Here is a 20,213-nt window from a genome sequence, read left to right on the forward strand (position 1 = left end):
TTTCGGATTTATCTTAATTGCATAGGGGAACTGGTAACCAACGTGATCAACTGTCGAGTCAGATCATCGAATCGAAAGTGAAAATGGGGGAAGTATTTATACAGATATTGTGATAATTTTCTGTATTTGGCCCATTTGGCCCGTTGTTTTACACACTTTTATCGAGACTGGCGTATCACTCACAACTCAATCGCTTTTATCGAGCTAAAAATTGGCTGCAAGTAAGTAATTTTGCGTCTTTGTTCTGTGATTGTGATTCGATCAAACTGTCACGTTAATTATTTTGGCACACTGTTACTTTTAAAAGACGTTTATCGTAAGAGTTAAGACAAGAATCACATTCAAGGCAGAGATCGTGGGTTAAATTTGATCGTAACATTTCCATGAGTGCGTTCACTTCCAGTCTTTCTTCGACATCAATTTTTACTTATCACTTAGATGTGATACAACAATCCAACCCGTAAATTTGTGAACTATGTTTTAGTATACTTATCCTATAAAAAGAACTTATGATGTTATTAGGTCTTTAGTTTGAAGCTTTTGCTTCCGTTTCGAGCTTAAAAACACTTTAACTGTTATTCATGCAGGGGGTGGGGTACTTGGGTCAATTTTTTCTGGTTATGATGCCGCCGGCTTCTCAGGACACCCACTCAATTGAAGTCTCTTCTGTGGTCAATAATAAACCTTGCCCTAGTCACTTTCCAATGTAACTTATGTTTTGTTTATGCATCTAGGCACCTTATAAAGCTTTTTCTTAACGAGGCCATTTTTAAACCCATACTAACCAGAATTTTCTTTCTCCAAAAATCCTGAAATTTTGTGACCTTATTTAAGAAACTGTATTGAAAAAGCGACCCAATTTTTAATCAATCAAGTCGTAAAAAGTCGACCCCATTCAGTGGCAAATTCCCGCCAGCCTATTAAGAGGAAATAAACCTCCTCCTTCAGCCTTTCACCCTTGCACTTTTTGTGCGCAGTCCCCCTCTTTAAAAGAGAGGAGCTTGCCTAACCCTTTAACTCTCAGATCAAATTTGTAATTCTCTTTTCTGTCAACCATACAATTCTTATAATGTTGGTTCAGAGAATTTAGTATTGGATCAACTAATCATCTCCAAATTGATATGCTTCTTAATTCTCGTCATTTATCTGATTGATATTGTATTGATATTGTAAGGAGAAATTCTGTCTTGGTCACTCATGGGAGTTGAAGGGTTAAACAAAGTTCCCTGCGGAAGACCATAGAAAAATGTCCATGGAACATTAGTTACCTTGGTTTGAAAATGGATTCTTGGGGATTTCTGAGTATCTACAGAAGCCACAAAATATTAAAGATTTTTATGTATCATAGGCTAATGATTAAATCGGCCCGGCTGTTTTCATTTATAAACATATATTTCTCTTGTAAAGATAATTCCACTAAAGTCCGGTTGGATTCTATGAAATATAAACATTGTAAGTCATGAAATATTACTTACAAAGGCCACAAATTTGTAAATTTTAGCTTCAGCGTAAGCTAAGGGACTGAGGTAGCTTGGTTGGTTAGGAGGAATAAACATATATGTGTCTTGTATTGGTTATTACACCAAACCATAAATATTTAAATTCTATTTTTCATTAATTTTGTAAGCAAGAAAATCTTATTTACAAAGCTAACAAAGAGGGTAGATTTTTTTTAATTAAGCATAAGCTAATGATTGAATTAGCCTCATAGTTCTGACTAAAATGTACGTCTCTTGTGAAAATAATTCTACTCTCCCCCCCCAAACGAAACAAAAAATAATTAAATTCTGTATATTGTCAACTATGCGTCAATGGAATATTTACAAAGGCCTCAAAATGTTGAAAGTGTTTAATTCGGCACAATCTAATAATCGAATTGGCCCATTTATGTTAGTCCTATAAAAACGAATGTCTCTTTAATGATAATTCTACTTAAAACAAATTAATTCTGTATTCCTCCAATATTTTTTAATAAAACACCATTTACAAAGGCCACAAATAAAACATTTTTATATATAATTTTTCCATAAGGAAGGGTCCCTGTTGCAAAGATAATTTTGCTAGAACAGTTGGAAATGTGGAGTTTTTTCTTCCTTTTCCTTTTTGTGTAGCAGAAAATATAAGAGATTGAGTGAGTGAAACCCTCAGTAATATAGGAGAGTGAACCTCTCGAATTTTGCTTATTTAAAGTCCTGCTAGTTCAACTTGTCACAACCTTTATCATATGAAAGGCGTCATGGAGGTTAGTCTGATCTGGACGCGCTCTGATCCGAATCCGTCGTGGTGGTAGAATTGTAGGCGTACCTGCTGGCAATATTTTTAACCTGTAGCTTAGCTTGTGATGCACTGGAGACGCAAATGCGATCGATCTGATCTTGGGCTGGGCCAATTTCCAATTCAAATTTATATTGTTTTGCTTTATTAAGAGCTTTACCTGCATGTTCTTCTGCGCTGGAATAATTCTCCTCGAGAATGCAAAGTTTTGACTCCATCATGAGGTACTTTATTTTCGCAGCTACAGGTGTGTCTTCGACTTGATTATGGCTACGACTGAACTCATCAAGGTACCTTCTCGTTTGTGTCACTGACGACTTCTTCGATGCCCTTGAATTAAGAATAGATAAACACGCCAGATCAAGAAGAGCAAAGCCCTGCCTAGCTGTATATAAACGATTTTCATCCGAAAGTTCTCTACAGCGGTCGATAGAAAAGCCCAGAAACTTGCGTGCCTCTGCTTTGGCACTCTCAGGGTTAAGTGTCATCTTGGCAAATTCTGACCAAAGGCGCCCTTGTTCGTAATTAAGTAGAGCTAGAGCAAATTTGGGAATCGTTAAATTTATTCCTCTCAAGCTTTCGCCGCTTTGCTTTGCGTTTTCGAGGCAATCACTCGCGCTTCCTAGCTTCTTCCCTTCCTCCCCATCACGCCGAAATATGCTCGCTAAAGCAATATTTGTAAACAAACCCAATATTTCACGTGACAGCCCGTAGAGTTCGTTTTTTACAATTTGTAAAACATCATCCGCAATTTTTCTTGCTTCCTCTAATCGTTTTTGGTATGTTAGCCTTAAACATCTCTCGAGCATGAGAAAACACTTAATCTCTGGTTGGCTTTCATATTCTGACTGGAGCATATTCAACTTTTTGTCAAATTCATTCCATTCCCCTTTGTCCCGCAAAGGATAAAGCGTATCGACTGTTTTTGCCATTTTCTCAAACACTTCTTCAAGTTGAGGTGCAACTCCCGGCGATGGCAACCGATATGGCGTCGAATATAAACGCCTATAGCACTCTGTTTTGCCGTTCATTTGACTAAAGTCAATTGTATCATTCGGTTTTCGATGACGCATGAGGGAGTCGTATGTGGACACTCGATCGCTTCTAGACGGCACTTTAATTTCATTTCTATCCCCGACGATTACATTGTTAGCTGTGATATCAATGTACGTAACTGGAGCTGTCGTAGAGATCTGGGTTTTCACGTCCACCGGTGCCGTTGTTCGGTTTGTCATATCCATTGGAGGAGCATCGACCTCTGTAATGCTCCCCATATCTTTTCCTGATGGCTGGAAATCAATGTTATTGTTATCGCCGATCATAACATTACCGGTGGAATCGCGAATCTGTATTTGTAGGTTGTACGTTGCGCCGTTAACAGACTCGATCGCGGCTTTCTCTCGGTTTTGATCAGCGTTGTTGAGTTCTGAATCGCTGCAACAAACGCCATCTTGAGTACGAATGCAGTTCTCACTGTCATTTTGTTGCGTATTTACGTTTTCGTCGGTGCTAAGAGCGTTTACGTTTGGCTCTGACTCGTTTGTCCAACTTCGGACGTAACTTGTCAGGAAACTGAAAGCACTTCCCATCAGATTGATGAATATAAAATTCCGTTTCGTAAAATACGATCAGCTTTTTGATTTCGGGAACGAGAGAGGATACTATCTCGGTCACTTAGTTTGTTATTGTAGACGTGAATCTTCAATATGGCAGTGTCTTTCGGGATATCCATGTCTCGGTGACGTCTGATTGTTCTCCGGAAGTTACCTAATCGCGCTAGTGGACATTTAAACTACATGTTCATTGACCCATGATACCGGAAAAATTGCCTTCTGTTACTGTTAAACAAAATCCAGTAGCTCCCTGATGACTCGAACCTTCAAGGAAAAAATATTAAGTTATTTGGAGTGGAAAACAAGAGGAAGAAAATAAAAAAAAGACGCAATTTTTTTCTTATTCCTGTTATGACTTGCCTTATTGGGTATTGACAAACAGGGTCCGAATTATCGAGGGTAAATTAAAATTGTAGTAAACGACGAACAAAAAAATCGAGGGTTTTTCTTCGAGTAAGCCGCGGCGTTGTTTCGAGTTTTAGGGAGTCGGTTTTAGGACTTCTATCCTCAATAGTTGCAATCTAAACAATATTCTTTCAAATTTACAATCTGTTGACTTCTAAGGAAGTCAACAGATTGAGACGCGTGGTAATTAATGGTGTTGCTATCACTAAATATCCGGCCAAGGTCTTTGTTGTAGGATTTGAGAATAGTAACGTGGAATATTTCCCAGAACTTGGCTGATAAACAAACCACCATTTCTACGTGCGCGGGGGAACACCGAATGTGGATATCAGGAACTTCACGTGCTCGACTTTGATCGGTCTGGTCTTCACATTTGCAGAATGGTTGATAATCGAAAGCGAAAACGGTGAACCCGTGCTCGTTATTTTTTTAAATTTCTTTTTCTCTGTCCAAACGTGTATTTTTGTAAAATAGTTTTGTATTGTTACGTACTTGCTTTGTGCAATTACAGTTTTATCCGCTATTTTTCTTTCCCTATGAATTCAAACAAACCCACACGATCCGGAAAAATTTAAAAGATTGACCGTTCATACGACGTCTTCATTCAGCTTTCGAAACTGAAATAAGCTGCAACGCAAATCCAATTGTATTTTCACAACGATAACGCTGAAGAATTTACAGGCAGCAAAACCGCGAACGGTTAGCACCACAAAACTTTCAATTTCCTCTTTTATTTTAAACAATTCTCCTTTTGTTTTGTAGAAAACTTTAAGATCTCCACATTCTAAGAAAATAAAATATCGTGTCTGCTTTTTTTTTTAACTCGTGATCTCAAGTTTTGAAGATAAACGCAGAACTGAGCTTTCTAGTTAGTAAGAATTCCAAGAATTGGTTGTAAGGGGTTAATTTGGGAGCAATTTTTCCCGGAAAACATTTGGTTGTATGTACAGTTAGATGAAAAGGAAAAAAAACCGTGCATTATTCTTACACCTTTCGCTGAATTTTTGGCCACAAAAAAAAGAAAAAAAATTAAGAAAAAATAAAGCGAGTCACCCGGCCCTTGAACAAACGCTTCTGTTCGTAGAAAGACGCGCTGGATCTTCGGCTTTTTCAAATCGGGCCTTTTTCCAAGAAGTATCATCATACAATAAAATCGAATGTAAAAATTAATTACAATGATGTTGTAACCTTTAGTTTTGCCAATGGGTTTTGCTTGAAGGTAAAATTCAAGAGCGTCAAAAGGTATTTATCGTGGACACAAATTTATAGTTTGAAGGACGATTCTGAACGAACTAAAATGTATGTTTTCAAAGTGGTTTTTAGATTTCTGTCGCTCTTCCGATTGAATACAATTAAACACTATTTGACATTGATCCAGCCTCTGACCAGCCAAATTAGTCGGCAACCCTCAAACGAGATAAACCTTAATTTTCAACCTTAAAACGATCTCTAAAGTTAGCGGGGGTCAGTTAATTGTGTATGTGTGCATTGCAAAGACATAGACTGAGCGATATTTATGAAGTGTTTTCCAGAACTTGACTCTGTTTTGTCTGCGGTTTCTCTATGACAGGAAAAAAACAGCTTACTAGTAGTTTATCTCTTAAACAATCAGTGAATCTTTCACCGTAATCGCCTGTCTAATATGAGGTGTGTGAGAGCATTTGACTCTGTTCAGACTGCCGCTTCTCTAGGAAAAGTAAACCAGACAGGATACTTTGCCCCTTAAACAAACTGTTAATATCCCACTGTGATCGCCGTACCGTTTAACCAAGGTCACCTACCCCTATACTCTGCCTGTTCCTCATCGGGCCAGGATCACTTCTAGCCGCTCTCTTTGCTGAGGAGTATTCTCTCGTTGGAGGTGTCACCATTGGAGTTGTAGCAGTGCTGGTTGAGGCACATGCTGTGGGCGCTGGAGACACAAACAAATAATTAAAGATCTAAAATTGTTCAGATCATACATTTATTCCGGCATGCTCTTGAAGTTCAACGTTGGCTAAAAGCTAAGCTGACTTAAGTACAAAAGACAGCAAAACAAGAATGTCGACTCGACTTTTCGAGCTTCTAGAGGAAGGAAATCGTTCACTCGACCTTATTCTTCGAAAATTTCTCGCCAAATCGAACTTAAAGCTATTCCATTTGAAGAGCATTCATCAGTCTATTAATTATTAAAATTTTATTAAAATTTACTTTTCTCTGTCCAAACGTATTTTGATTGTTTGGGCTTTTTATGACATAATTTTGGCAAACTTATTTAATCACTCAGAGTTGCTTTATGGCTAAGAAACTGACTACAGAGCGATTGACCATTTGGTGAAAAGCCATTGTTACGGAAAATATGCATTAAATTTTAGTTAACTGAAGTATTATTGGAAAAATTCTCGGAGGACAAATTTTTTATGCCAAAATTGAGTAAATTTTTTTCATAAACTACCCATGATTGTGATTTTTAAGTCATGCCCTCGCTTGTTGATTGACCTTTGCTCACGTAAGTCGAAATCCTATCTTTAGGCGTAACGCAACATACTGATTTCCAAACGGTTGCTTCTACTATCTGTTATGATATGAGACCTGATTGAGGAGCTTGTTTCTAAAGCGGCTGCCGATGTTCTAGTAGGCGACTGTGCTCGAAAAAGGGTCGTAAAGCGTAGGCCAAACACGAGAGCCTGCTCGCTGCTTGGAGGCTAAACAGACGGCGGCGGTAAGAGATCTTTTTGGCAGAGTTAATACTAAAGGAAAGCCTTCTGTGTTGTTATTATGGATAGCCAAGCAAACCATAGTCTTCTGACCAGTTGCTTTTAACCTTTAACTCCCAAAAGTGATTAACATGTAACTTCTCCCTGTAACATTTAGACATTATCCAGCAAACAGGAAATGATGACACTCAAACTTATCAGGTAAAAGTTGTTATCTCGATCTAATAACAAATTCTCGTAACTTGTTTACAAGGAAATGTGTAGCAGCTAGAGGGGAGAATTGACAATCAGATCTTGGGAGTTAAAGGGTTAATCAATCTCTGTTTTCCAGTTGATGTTAGAGACCTTATTCACTCAATATTTGTATTGTTGAATAATCATTGGCTGTTGAACAGTCCAATTTGACCTGTCTGCTTACAAAAGTTTGTAATTTTACAAGTCAAATTCGTGCAAAAGACAATGCACCAATAATTGAAGGCTGTTTGGAAACATTAAAATTCAAGCATTTTTTCATTAACACAATGATACATAAGTTTGATACTGCTCTTACCCTAATGGGTGAACTATTTAAAAAGTGTCTCATTACAAGCTTATTTAGTGTCACTTTACAAAATTAGATATGACATGCAGAGATACATTTTATAATGAGAAAGCCCCCTAACAGGCATATATAAATATCTCTACTTATTCATTACTTTGTCAAAGTGTAACGGTGACATCTTTTCAAAATGTTGATCGAGCAGGCCTATCATCTTAGATTGGCTTCTATTGGATAAGTGAACTAGACGGATCTACCATCCTTAATTTTAATTTCATTTGCATCATTTAATGATTGTCTCTCTGTTGAAGCAAAATTAATTTCAGGTGGAGAGGTACTATTATTAATAGTCTCCTTGATTAGAAATATTTCTTGTTCACTCTTATTGGTCAACGTATATAGTACTTTACTAGAGAAACTCACCCTTAACTCTTCTAACTTCTTTAATATTATTTGCATTATGTATGTAGAGGTGGTAAGCACATTCCCAATTTTAAGCTTATGAATTGGGTTTTTCTCTGTATGTAATATGCAGTTTCAATCTTATGGGAATACTTCCAAAATCTGAGAACCTTTTCTCTCTCGTAGAGGAAAGGCCATTTCTAAAGCTCTATCTGACGTTCGCTTAATTCTGGACATATCTTGAAGACTGCCATATTGAATTATCCTCCCCAGGCTGGTTATATCCTCGGGGTATTAAGGTATTCTTTACTTATTTTCTAATATAAATAATTTTTACAAATATTTTTTTCATGATTAAAACAAAAGTTTGTTTAAAATATTCCGCGTATCCATTATCCAATTGAAGTGAATCTCTTCAATTGGATAATGTTTAAAGCTGTAACAAATAAAATGCTTCGTAAGTTCACTCATTCCTATGGATAACTATTTGAGTTTGACTTAAATAGATGCATGCTCTCAGGAAAGATTTACATGGAGGAGGATATGTTGTTCGCGAAGATCGTTTCACACAAGTTTGATTTCTCTAAACTCCGTTTAATAAATGGGCAATGTTTCAATAAACATCTTCAGGTTCTCACTACTATGAGCATGTATAACCAGTTCTGCTGCATTTTCAAGATAAGTTGTGGGGTTTACATGAAACATAATCAACGATTAAATCTTTATTTACGCACGCCCGTGTGTAAATAAGATGACGTGAGCATTTTTTTTACCTGGCTTAAGAGTTTCCGTCCTGTGAAGCTGCAGTGCAGCTTTCCTTCTCTTTGAAATATGGAAGAAACCAGCGAAGAACTGACCAGTTTTCCTATGAGCATTGACCTTTTAAGTCCTGATCCAACAAGCATCAAACTCAAACCCGAAAAAAACTCGGAAGTTGCACGTTTCGCAAATTGACAAGAGTTCATTTGGCTTTGATTTTCTCCATTTTCTCCGTAAATTTTGAGCTTTTCATTCAAAGTTATCGGTTCACTGGATCAAATGATCTCGCTCAAACCAAAGTATAAAATGTGGCGTGTTTTTTACCAGCCAATAAGGACGTTTGTTTACTTTCTTTTGTGCATTGTGAGAATTTTGTACTCTATCACAACAAAAGACTTCTTCGCGCGGATCCTTGTTGTCGCTCTGTTATAAAAGAATTTGCTTATGCTTTTAACTGTGCGTATATCGAGTTATGGATGCACTTGGGAAGTTTGGAGAGCACTCATAAGGCTGGAGTCGCTCTCGGCTGCGCCTCGAGATACTCTTACGCATTTTGAGTGCTCTCCAAACTTCCCGCGTGCATCCATAACTCGATATACGTACACCAGGCATGAACAAATTCTCAAATGACGCTTTTAAAAATTGGCAGAAAAATGAATCCTCTAGTGAAACAACTATGAACCTGCCTAAATTGCCCAAAGATAGGCTGAAATAAAACAGATCAGGCTAGACCCTTCGAGATCACGACTGCGTCACAGTGAGAAGATAGCTTTTACGGCTAACGGTTAAAATGTTGGCCATTTTGCAGCGAACGGTTTTCAAATGTCTTTCCGAACCGGTTATTAAAATTATTTCTAAAGTTAAAATTATGTTTAAAAGTCTATAATTAATAGCCATTGTTCTGAAACGCATTCACTTAAGCTTTAGAGCATTCACTGTAGCTTTAGAGGAAAGCAATAAGGGTAATTCCTAATGGAGTTGCTGTTGGGTTGATCCGGTGCAATGTTCTTTTTTCTTGCTGATTTTCATTTGGTGGTAGAGTTTCAGGTAAAATAACACTCGCTCGTACTTTTTCGCGTGATCGTTAAGGCTAAGAAAATCGATCAGATTTCTCTTGAGTGCTGAATAGAGCGGCGTTCTTCACCGATTTCAATTATTGTCATTACCGCCTTGTATATTCCGATTGGCCTCTCCGTCCAAGCTTAGTATGAAGGTATTATGCCTTTAAGCTCAGCCATTCCCCACATTCTGCATGAAAAAATTAGAGATCATGAAACACACAGGTCACCTGTCTATAAACTTATCCCACGTGCGAAAAGAAGAACCTTTCTGCCAAATAAATATGATTCCGTAGGACCTTAGCCAAATTAAATGTCTTTGTTTTCGTTATAGTGGTCAGGGCCGTAGCTAGCTTGAGGCAAGACGAGGCAATTGCCTCGTCGTGATTTTGGCCTTTTTTTTTTCCCGAAGGAACGTTTAATTGAGAAAATAATCCCCAGAAAAAAATCGGATTGGCTAAAAGAGAATTTCTGAGCCTCTAGATTTCAAAATTTTCAGGGGGGCGTGCCCCCAGAACCTCTAGCGGCTCGCGCCTACGGTGCTCGAAACTTGCCTCGTCTTGTTCTGAAGTCTGGCTACGGCCCTGGTAGGGTTATACATACCGTCTAACCGCATTAGCCGCAGGACAAGACCCTTTTCAGCGTAAAATTTAGACAGTTCCAAAAATGACACATCGTCTCATATATTTTGCAAAGATAAATGAAAACACCATCCCTCTGTTTAATAAAGTTAAACTTCTACCTAAACCCATTTTGTATAGTAAAAATTTATCTGAATTGATGCACGATGTTAACATTGCTTCAGATTCAATAAACATACGTAGTTTGCGGAAAAATCATAAACTCATTCTACAACGCACGTTTTTCTACTTCTAATAATATTTTTCTAAAAACCCTCAAACATTTTTGTACAAAAAAGTCCTTTCTTAAGAATCTGCGTCAGACTATGAAATGATGTTGCATGCTCTCTGAGGGAGCTACGTACTAAAAAAATCACTCAAATTTAAATTTTAAAAAAATATACTGCCTAGTATTTTCGAAAGAGAAAATTGCCTTTTCTACGCACACAAGATCATCGCAAAAGTGCGATTTTCGAGTCATCAATAACATCTATAAAATACTAGACGACCATGAGCTAAATATCGCGATTTCTGCCGTGCATCATTTCCAATTACTTGAGATCATCCTCTAAGTACCTCTCATAAATGAATGCAGAGGCACTGCACATGAACTATTTACCTTCGAGTTTAGGATTTATCATCTGTATTTTCATTCTTGATTTTCTAAGCGAGTGATCCTCGCTAACATTACGAGTGAGAATACTTCTAGATAACATAGTTTGGTGGTTCGTGACTAACATTAAAACACATCAATTGTATTTCAAATGATTATGATAAAGAAATTTATACGCGCGCTCTGATTGGCCATAAAACCATTTTACATGAGCGTATGTAAACACGGTTTTCACGCTGAATCTTCTCGCGGAGTTCTCCCTGCTATTTATTTAGCAGTAACTCAGTTTCTTAAAGTTTGTTTTGAGTACAGTAATGGAAGAAGAAGATTTTCCTAATTTTTCTTTGGAGTTTAATTTTCCCAGTATTCAAGACACGGCCGAAAAGCCAAATGAACAACAACAACAAGCACGTCGCTTTCCTTCGTTGTAAGAAGAGGCTCTTTCATTAGTTATTTTATAAAAGAAATGTAAAATGGTTTCCGTGTTTACATAGCCTGATGTAAACACGCGGAAGGTTGGGAGAACACTCGATAAGCTGGAAACCACTCCGCCTCGCGTCGTGGTTTCCTACGCTCATCGAGTGTTCTCCCAACCTCCCGCGTATTTACATCAGGCTATGTGAACACGGAAACCATTTTACATTTCTTCAGTGGAACATACTTAAGCTCTTATGAACATGGATTTAAGGGTTTATTTATGAATCCTCCTATTACGAGAAGTGGATTTGCTTCAAATTCAGTCTGCACCACAGTAGCGCATAGCACAACGTGATAGCTGATGAAGTTTGTAGATGTAGTAAGATCCACAGTTTTTCACACCAATTACTGTTGGGTCCTTGCAGCGGTTGTTATAAGCACGAAAGCATACCGTCCTGTCAACTTCACCATCTTCCACTGAAGGATGAGAACCATTCAACCAGCCTGGGTTTACTGTACCACATCTGCGTAATGGCACAAGATTAGTTGGCATTTTTGTTCCTGCAGCTCTCACAAAACGATACCATCCCACATGGAGTTTGTCGTCACACAAACTAGCTGATCTTGTGTAACTGCTCTTTCTATTGGCATCACTTAAGTTCTTGTAATTATTGCAGTATTCGGCTACAAAGTCAAAGAAATATAAATTATTAATTTGAATTATTGACGCTAAAATTGTAACTTAATTGCAAGAGTCTCATAAGGTTAAGGGTTTTAAAAGCTTCATAAGTTCCTCTGACATTAATATAACAGGGTGCGAGGCTTCTGAATCTTTGAAAAATTATCAGGAGTAAACCTCCACCCCTCCCTTTTCTGTAACACTGATTTTATATTCTTTGCATGTTCTATCACCTCGTTTTGGACCTTTCGCCATGTAATATCTGTCCTTGTTCTTGACAAAGTCCTCTGGTCTGGCCTCTTTAGTTCGGTTGTTTAACTCGCATATTGCAATGAACATAACGACGTTGTAGCTTTGACATCTGACATCAGCAAGACAAGCGTCTCTGCATTCCAGAGTACCTGGTGCAGTCTTGAACGTCTTGTAAGTGTGGCCCTTGAGCATCATTTGGTAAATCGAGTATAAGTCGCCGCCAGCTCCACAATTCTGACTGGCATTGTCACGGAACAGTTGAGAAATGAAATATAGCACGGTAAAAAATGAAGCTTGGCGACCAGCTATGAGAAGCATATCAGATTTATGACTCCTGTGAAGACAAGATGAACATTTGTAATGTTTGATTTAAGGACCTTTTTGGGAAAAAAAATCCCTTAAAAGGTTATTGAAGAAAAACGAAATTTTGTCGCTTTAAAATCCGCCTTCCCTCCCTCTCCTTTTGTAGCTTTAATTTTTACTGATCAGTTTGCGGGAAAAATGAGAAACTGCTTGGAAACGTCAGTTACTTTGACGGCTTGTAAAAGATTTTAAGTATAGGAAATAAAACAATTTCGATTGTGATTTAGTGGAGGATAAATTTTTCTATGACATCAAAAATTGCTCAAGCTCGTGAGGCGAGTGCAATTTGTAGTCTTGAAAATTTACATTTCTTGAAATCGGTAGTCTCACCTGTTTCGTCATCCATTCAAAACCTAATCACCTTTTAAAAATTCGGTGACGAGAAAATGCTACCTTTAAAGGAAATTGAGCTTCACACATTACTAAAGATCGATAATAATTGTATATTATAACGTCCGGTTAGAACTTTAGTATCTGTAGTTTCCTTTACTTTAGTGCCTATTAAACTTTTTTCAGGAAAAAGAGAACTACAATTAATGGGGAACGGGTTTTCACTTAACTTTTTCAGACATCAGTTTTAATTTGTAAAATAGATTGTACAATAAACTGCGGCATTACACATACCTGGTTAAAACTACTCGTTGTTTCTAAAAGAAAGTCCCATTGGTTTTCTCTTGAGGTGTGAAGCACTTTTGTTCAGAGCAGGTTGCCAACGGCCAACTGAACCTAAAAGGTTGATTAGGGGGAATAATATTACACCACAGACGACCTCGTAGCAGATTATGAGCCATTGTCCTTCCACAAATTGGTACATCTTCGTTGTATCAGCGGGATTCTATTGGAAACCGTTATTATTCTTCTCAAACTAGACTTTGTTATGTTTTACGGCCAATTGGAGCTGAAATTATGTTTAGGGAGGAATTATATTACGCCACGAACAAACTCTTGCAGATAATTAGCCACTATCCTTAATTCCTTACGGTGGTGTATCTTTGTTGGATCAGTGGGATGCTATAGTATTCAGTTAAGTTTTTCTCCCACTGGGTTCTGATGTGTTTAATGGCCAACGGGAGCTGAATTGATGTCTTTATGAATAATTTAGTAACGTTGAGCTTCCGCAGTATTTTTAGAACAATTTGAACACAAACATCTCAGAGATTAATCTTTATTTTTCGATGTTCAGGTGGCCAATTCAATATTTCTTTCTTTGTCAAGTAGCATCAATCCATCAAGGAGTATTTTCAGTAGAAACGTAACTACTAAAGTCACAAGGGGTTCATCCAAAATAAATGTTGTTGTATGAAAACGAGGCGAGAGCTATCGCAATTGAGACTATCTTGAGTTTTGGTGTATTACTATGGTGACACCTGGAGACCGATGTAGCTTTCGTTGTAATTTTGTCGTTCTATTTCATACTCGCGTGCTTAACGCCTTCCGGAGGACAAAAGATGTTTTCAAACTGAAGGTCATTCTAATTGCAACGGCAGGGTAGGCGAATGTTGTGTTGAAAATCTCTCGAATAAATCTCATTAATGTTTTATCATTTCAATGCTATTTTAGACGACTGGATTAGAAACTTTTTGAAATGGGTCCAATTTCTTTCTGTCGGTTTTGCTACAAGAGTAACTTTAATTTCAGAAAACATCTGAGGTGATAGAATTTTTTAAAAAAATTTGCTATTTTACATAAGAAAATCGCGGGCATTTTAACACCTGCAATTTTGAATAAACGAACTCAGTTTCTAGCCTCATGAATGAATGAGTTTCACTAGGATATCACAAAACTGTTTAAGGATAAAATCCACGATATTCGATATATTTTTCAAAGCTTTGAAGAATTTATTTATATTTTAATTTTATGGTGGTCAATCTTGTAACATTTATCCATCGTTGTTCGATGAAATCCAGTTAACTCATCAATTGTTGCAAAAGGAGGAGTTCCGGAGATGGTTATTTTACCAGTGATAAATCCTTTATCGCCTTGTACTGAGTGAACACAATTTTTCTTAAAATAGATACTCATTAGGAGTATTTAGTGATAACGGAAGGGGTAGAGTGTTTTCTGAAATTTTCAAACTAATAAAATGGTTCTAGTCATTAAGGGGTTGGCGTGATTGCAAGATACCGTATTTCTTCACCTATAAGCCGAGCGATTTTTTCAGTATTTGACACAAAATTTGGGAGATATTTTTACAAGAGAAGGGGTTTGACTTATAGCCGAAGGTTTGGGATTAAAAAACAAATACAAATTTAATGTTGATGCGAAATGACCGTAGATTCCGTGACTGCAGCGCTCTTTACGTGACATGCTTTAAAATTGTCATGAAAACAACGTATTTCTGAACACCAATCAGATTCTTTGCTTCCTGCGCATTGAAGACGATCTCACTCAACTCGGCAAAAACCCTTCTCATTTCACATTACAAATGAAATACTAGGTCTCTCTGCTGTGAAAACCACTCCATCGTTTGCTCTTCTAGTTCGGGACACCTGGGAGTGAAACGGCTCATTTTTGCACGTTTTGCCGAAAGAATAGTCGCCTGGTCTCTTCTCTAGCGTCGCACTCTGGACTCGCTAAGTGCATAATCTCGAGCGATTTCCAAGCTGTTTTCTACTAATTAAATTGATTAATTAATTAAATTAAACGACCTTCGCCTCTCAAGAAGCCGTTAAACAAGCCAATAACAGAATTAATCATAAAAGGTACAATTTCCTCGATTGTGATTGGTTTTAAAAAAATCATATTTTCACTGATTCACGTGTCAATTTGCTATCGGACAGTTTGTCATCGGACAGGGTTATTGATTAATATCAACTGAGTTGATAACGTAAATTGGCCATCGTAAAGGGTTTGAAAGCTGACGTTTCGTGCGGTAGCTCTTCGTCAGAGCACTGTTAGTAGACAGTTCAATAAGCCTATCACATTCAAAGTTATAGTTTAAATCAACCAATTAATCAAACAGTTGAACACTTCACGCCTCCTATGTCAGTCTTTTTATGCAAATTTTCCCTTTCTTTCATAACTTGACTACTCTTTCGTATGATTACAGACCTCATTGGACTCCACTCAGTCCTATCACATTTACCAAAATGATTATTACAGATTACTAACCTACGGTTGCATCGAGGTTCAAATATCATCATTTTAAGACAGTTCAGTTCTATCCCGATAGTTTTAGCCTGGTTTGTTTTATCTATCCTATCTTTTGGACGAATTTAAGTTGATTCTAAATGGTTGCGAATTTTGTGTGTGATCCCGCGAAAATTTTATCAAAAAATGCCAATTTTTTAATCGGTAAGTTGCGATCTTATTTTAAGACATGTTAGATTATCATGGCAGAGCTCCAGCCAATCACCATACTGCAATCGAGTTTACCTTTGAAGCACCGATAGTAAAAAAATTCTTACTCCGCAGTTAGAGGAATATTTTATGGCTTTTGTTTTTCTTATTTTGGAAATAGTGCTTGAGTAGCGAAATTGAACAGACGCTTAATGATTATTCACGACTGAGAAAGCCTTTAAGAACCTCTCACAATGGACTGAACTCAAGCGCCATCTATGTTAAAATTATTTTTACACTTACAAGATGTAAAATAGTCTTTATTGCCTGATTACAGGTTAGCGGAGGATAAATTTGATTTGCTATTGTGTTTTTCAATCAAGAGAGATATGACAGTTCGCACAGATGCATTGTAATACGACAGCAGTGTAAGCGACCGTGGTATCACAACTCTTTGTTTGTTAACCAATGTTGTCTGCTGTGGACTAATTCCGAAAAAAAATCCTTTGTTTTCCGAACCAAAACAACGGTTTGAAGTGGTCAATGTAGGAATGATAAAGCTGAAAGATTTCCTTACATAATTAATTTACTTTTTTTTTTGATAAATTAGAAGCCTACTGGAGAGTTCTCCTTAGTAAGTGAAGGTAGAAGATTACAAAAAGCAGCACAAACTGTAAATAGTTTATCAGCAAGAGGCACAAGTGGTATCGGCAGACTATTTTACGGGTCCATTTTCGAAGTTGACTTTCTTTCCCTCATTGCAATCCCAGTATTTTAGTTTCTCGGCGAAAGGTTTCCAAATATTAAATTTCACCATAAGACGGCCAAAGTTGGAAATCCCGCGAAGAGTTTCGCTAGCTCTTTGTGTCACAAACCAATAAATATGTAGATCACGGACAGAACATGCCGGGTACAACTGTTGCTTAATTCTGACGTCGCGCAGTTTAAACAGGCTATCCTTAAATGAGTTTTAAATACTTTTCAAATAATGTAATGATTTCCGTCAGGTGGTGGTGACTGTAAAGTCCCAAAAATCAGCAAAAGGCGAGTACATTCATGAGTTCGCCTGCTTTTCCAGTTCATTGAGACACATACGAGCAAAGTCCCGAACGTCAATTGATCGCTATAGCGCTGACGGTTTCGAAGGACGCAACCACTCGAACAGGCCTCAACGTTTCCTCAAAGGACATCGTGCGCGAACTTGTTTCGGTAAATACGTCCAGAAATACCGTCAATACTTATTTTAGCGATAAATTCGGCCTGCAGCTCTTGCTTGACCAAAACCACGTGTTTGAAACCTGTCAACGCTTTTGTAGGGGGAATCGTAAGAAATTCCAATTCTAATTAATGAGCTATTTCAAAGTACAAGTCCGGCACAAAATCAGAATGCCTTGTGGGATTAGCAGATCCCCACACCAAACCAGCAGTTGAAATGGTCATTTAACAGTTGTGTACTCAGTTGCCAAGCCTTTGATTTGGAGTGAGGCTGAAGTTGACCATGTAGTGGTAGAGACCAGTATCTACTTAGCATGATAACAAAGTAGTAAACATTTGAAAAACAGAAAGGCTTGTATCAAAACCAGGTCACCCTTGGCCTCACCCTGTCAGTCAAAGGCTTAGCAACCAGGCACATAACCGCTTTACTACCTCTTTTTACTTTCGCCATGAATCTCTCCCAATGTGACTTGTGCATGAAGAGTTTCACTCGACTGAAAATACACGAGGAGCACATTTACGACAAGCATTTCGACCGTACAGATGTTGATGACATTTCCTTATTTTATTCCGACATTTCTTTACCGCTGGTCTTTGATATATTCAAGGCTAAGCTTCAGGAAGGCATTCTGAAAGGAAAAGTTCAAGATCGATCAGGAAAATCAAAAAGGTTGATTTATTACTGCCCCCTTCATTTTGCCGTGGGAACCTATTCAGTTCGACGTCGACGACGGGGAATCAAACATTATGAAACCTTTTGTGTGAGGGTTGTATGCGCCACCTCAAAATGCAGTAATCGTTTTTGTCAGACTGGTCTTGTGCCCAGAGTGGTAATAGCAATTTTTCCGGATGGAGGCCACAACCAACGATCTCTCATTGAGGATGAAGCGTATGGAGCTTAAATCCAACTTTTTTGGCAAAATAAAATAAAAAACGATCTATCATAGCCATGAAGTGGAAAAGCCAGTCAGAGTGATGTAGCCTAATCAATACAAATGCACTAGATACTAGCTGAGTCAAATTGAGGCTGAATTAAAAAACAAACAGAGCTGTACCTTGCTCATGCAGCTGAGATGTTTACATTAAGATGTAACGATATGATTCAAGTGCTGCGGATGTTCCCAACTCCAGATCTAGTTGAACTCGACGAAGAAGTTCTCCAGCTAAACTGATTGAAGTCCCACGTAATCTAACTAAACTTAGTCCGATACAACTTTTCCAATCTGTTTTTTCAACACAATACGATGAATCAGAGAGAATTAACCCTCTGCTTTTTCTATCGACATAAAACAAGTTTGATATCAAGACGAATGGATGTAATTTTTGATTACAAGAGATGATCCGTAGAGCAATAGAATTTAATCATTAAAATGACGATACAAGTTGTTCGTAAATTCGACGTGTGTATCTTTGACATCATGTTAAATCACAGCTATTTTCCTAGCATGAAAACAAGTAGCGTGTAAAGAACTATGCTCAATGATTTGGCCCTACTCTTTTATGGTAAATAACAGAGATGTGATATGCATTCCTCAGTGTAGAGAATAATTTTGATTTATCTCATTCCTTCACAACATTTTAGGGTCTTTTCATACAGATACATCTTTTGGAGATTGAAATAGGCCGACAGGTGTCGTTAATGTCAATTAATGATATCCTAATAGACGAAAATAATAAGAGAGAGAGAGAGTTCAAACATGCCATGTCCTTCTTGCCGCCCTTCACCACTCAGAGTAGTAGAGTAAAATCGACCATACATGCACTGGTCTTCTTCATCTGACTCTGACGTTCATTTTTTACTCGACAATGGAGAAACTCTCGATGAAACAAATGTAGGAATCATCCACTTCATAACAGTTTAGTAGAAAAACGAAGATCATTTAAATATGAGTAGTTTTTGAGTGCGTTTTGCTCACACTGTTTCCTACTATATTTGATCCCCAAGGGCTGAAAATTGAATTAAATTCCATCATAATACTGTAATGGCTCCGTTAGAAGCAATGTGACAGTGTAAAAGTTTAAAACTCAAAGACTTATTTCAGGTCACCGTAACAAATAAATAAAAGCCATCGTTATTGGTTTGAGAATTATCTGCTACATTTCATTATTTTTAATCATCCACTCCATAACAGTTTAGTAGAAAAATGCTACGAAGATCATTTAAATCTGAGCAGTTTTTGAGTGCGTTTTGCTCACACTATTTCTTACTATATTTGATCCCCAAGGGCTGTAAAATTGAATAAAATTCCATCATAATACTGTAATGGCTCCGTTCGAAGCAATGTGACACCCTATAGCTCCAGCTAATCAGCTAGAGGTGTAAATCACATTGCGTGTAGATATTTCCATTAATGTGGGAGAAATAGACGTCATCGCTCAGCCAAACTGCTACAACGTGTCTGCTTAAGCAAAATGTCCGTATATGGCTGCGTTAAAGCTCAAAATGGAGAGTGGTTGAATAAACATATTATCACATATTTTTTGTAAAGCTGATCCGTTTCATTCTTTATTTAGCCTCTTTTTTAATGACACTTTTACCAAATTTTCCCCTGAGCTACATATCACTTGCATACAATGTGTTATTTTTCCAGTTCGTTCTCATGCATTAACTTCCCGTTGCAATGTAAGACCATATAGGACACAGAGAGCCAACAGAAACGAAAAGTAGATGTGAAAATCTCCTATTGAAGCGTCCTGAAGAGGAGAATGCGCCATTACCTACAAAACTTTTTGGGTTAGCCAGTGTGGAATCAATGGTGATTTGACAATTTTCGCTCTTTCTTCTCTATCTGGCTCTTGCAAGAAGATTTGGAAGTTGGTTATGACATGAAGAGGCATTTCGAAATTCCCTATTCCTTCGTTAGAGCAGTTTGAGCGCAGGCCTTCGCAAATACTGACCAGGCAACATTTCGTTTACAAATCTCTTTGCAAATGTTTTTGTGGTGTATGCATCCAAACTTTCACGTTACGCCAGATATTAAAATTGAAGCCTAGAAAAAGCGATATTTAATAATTTAGCATAGAAAGGAA

General features: G+C 37.6%; 2 protein-coding genes and 1 long non-coding RNA gene across 3 annotated transcripts; 1 reads left to right on the top strand and 2 right to left on the bottom strand.

Moving 5' to 3' along the window:
* The first annotated feature begins 51 nt into the window (after positions 1–51).
* LOC149053187 (uncharacterized) lies at positions 52–13,312 on the top strand. The gene is made up of 3 exons (XR_016181605.1): positions 52–221; positions 8,115–8,227; positions 11,821–13,312. It is a non-coding gene; the product is annotated as an uncharacterized LOC149053187 (long non-coding RNA).
* Positions 1,374–5,331, bottom strand: LOC149053188 (uncharacterized). Its single transcript, XM_089189056.1, has one exon. The coding sequence runs from the start codon at positions 3,861–3,863 to the stop codon at positions 2,244–2,246; it is 1,620 nt and encodes a 539-aa protein (XP_089045182.1). The 5' UTR covers positions 3,864–5,331; the 3' UTR covers positions 1,374–2,243.
* On the bottom strand, positions 11,316–12,644 carry LOC113679594 (oncoprotein-induced transcript 3 protein). Its single transcript, XM_027196562.2, has 2 exons — positions 12,308–12,644; positions 11,316–12,079 (listed from the first exon to the last, which is right to left on the bottom strand). Exons 1-2 carry the CDS (start codon positions 12,642–12,644, stop codon positions 11,715–11,717), a joined length of 702 nt encoding a protein of 233 aa, XP_027052363.2. The 3' UTR covers positions 11,316–11,714.
* Positions 13,313–20,213: the final 6,901 nt, after the last annotated feature.

Source organism: Pocillopora damicornis, chromosome 1 (genome assembly GCF_964200805.1).
Source record: "Pocillopora damicornis chromosome 1, jaPocDami1.2, whole genome shotgun sequence".
Classification (NCBI taxonomy): domain Eukaryota; kingdom Metazoa; phylum Cnidaria; class Anthozoa; order Scleractinia; family Pocilloporidae; genus Pocillopora; species Pocillopora damicornis.

Coding starts and splice junctions, on each gene's coding strand:
- LOC149053188 (XM_089189056.1), bottom strand. CDS start 3,863: ATGGGAAGTGCTTTCAGTTTCCTGACAAGTTACGTCCGAAGTTGGACA.
- LOC113679594 (XM_027196562.2), bottom strand. CDS start 12,644: ATGCTTCTCATAGCTGGTCGCCAAGCTTCATTTTTTACCGTGCTATAT. Junction 12,080..12,307: donor GGCGAAAGGTCCAAAACGAG/GTGATAGAACAT, acceptor TTGACTTTGTAG/CCGAATACTGCAATAATTAC.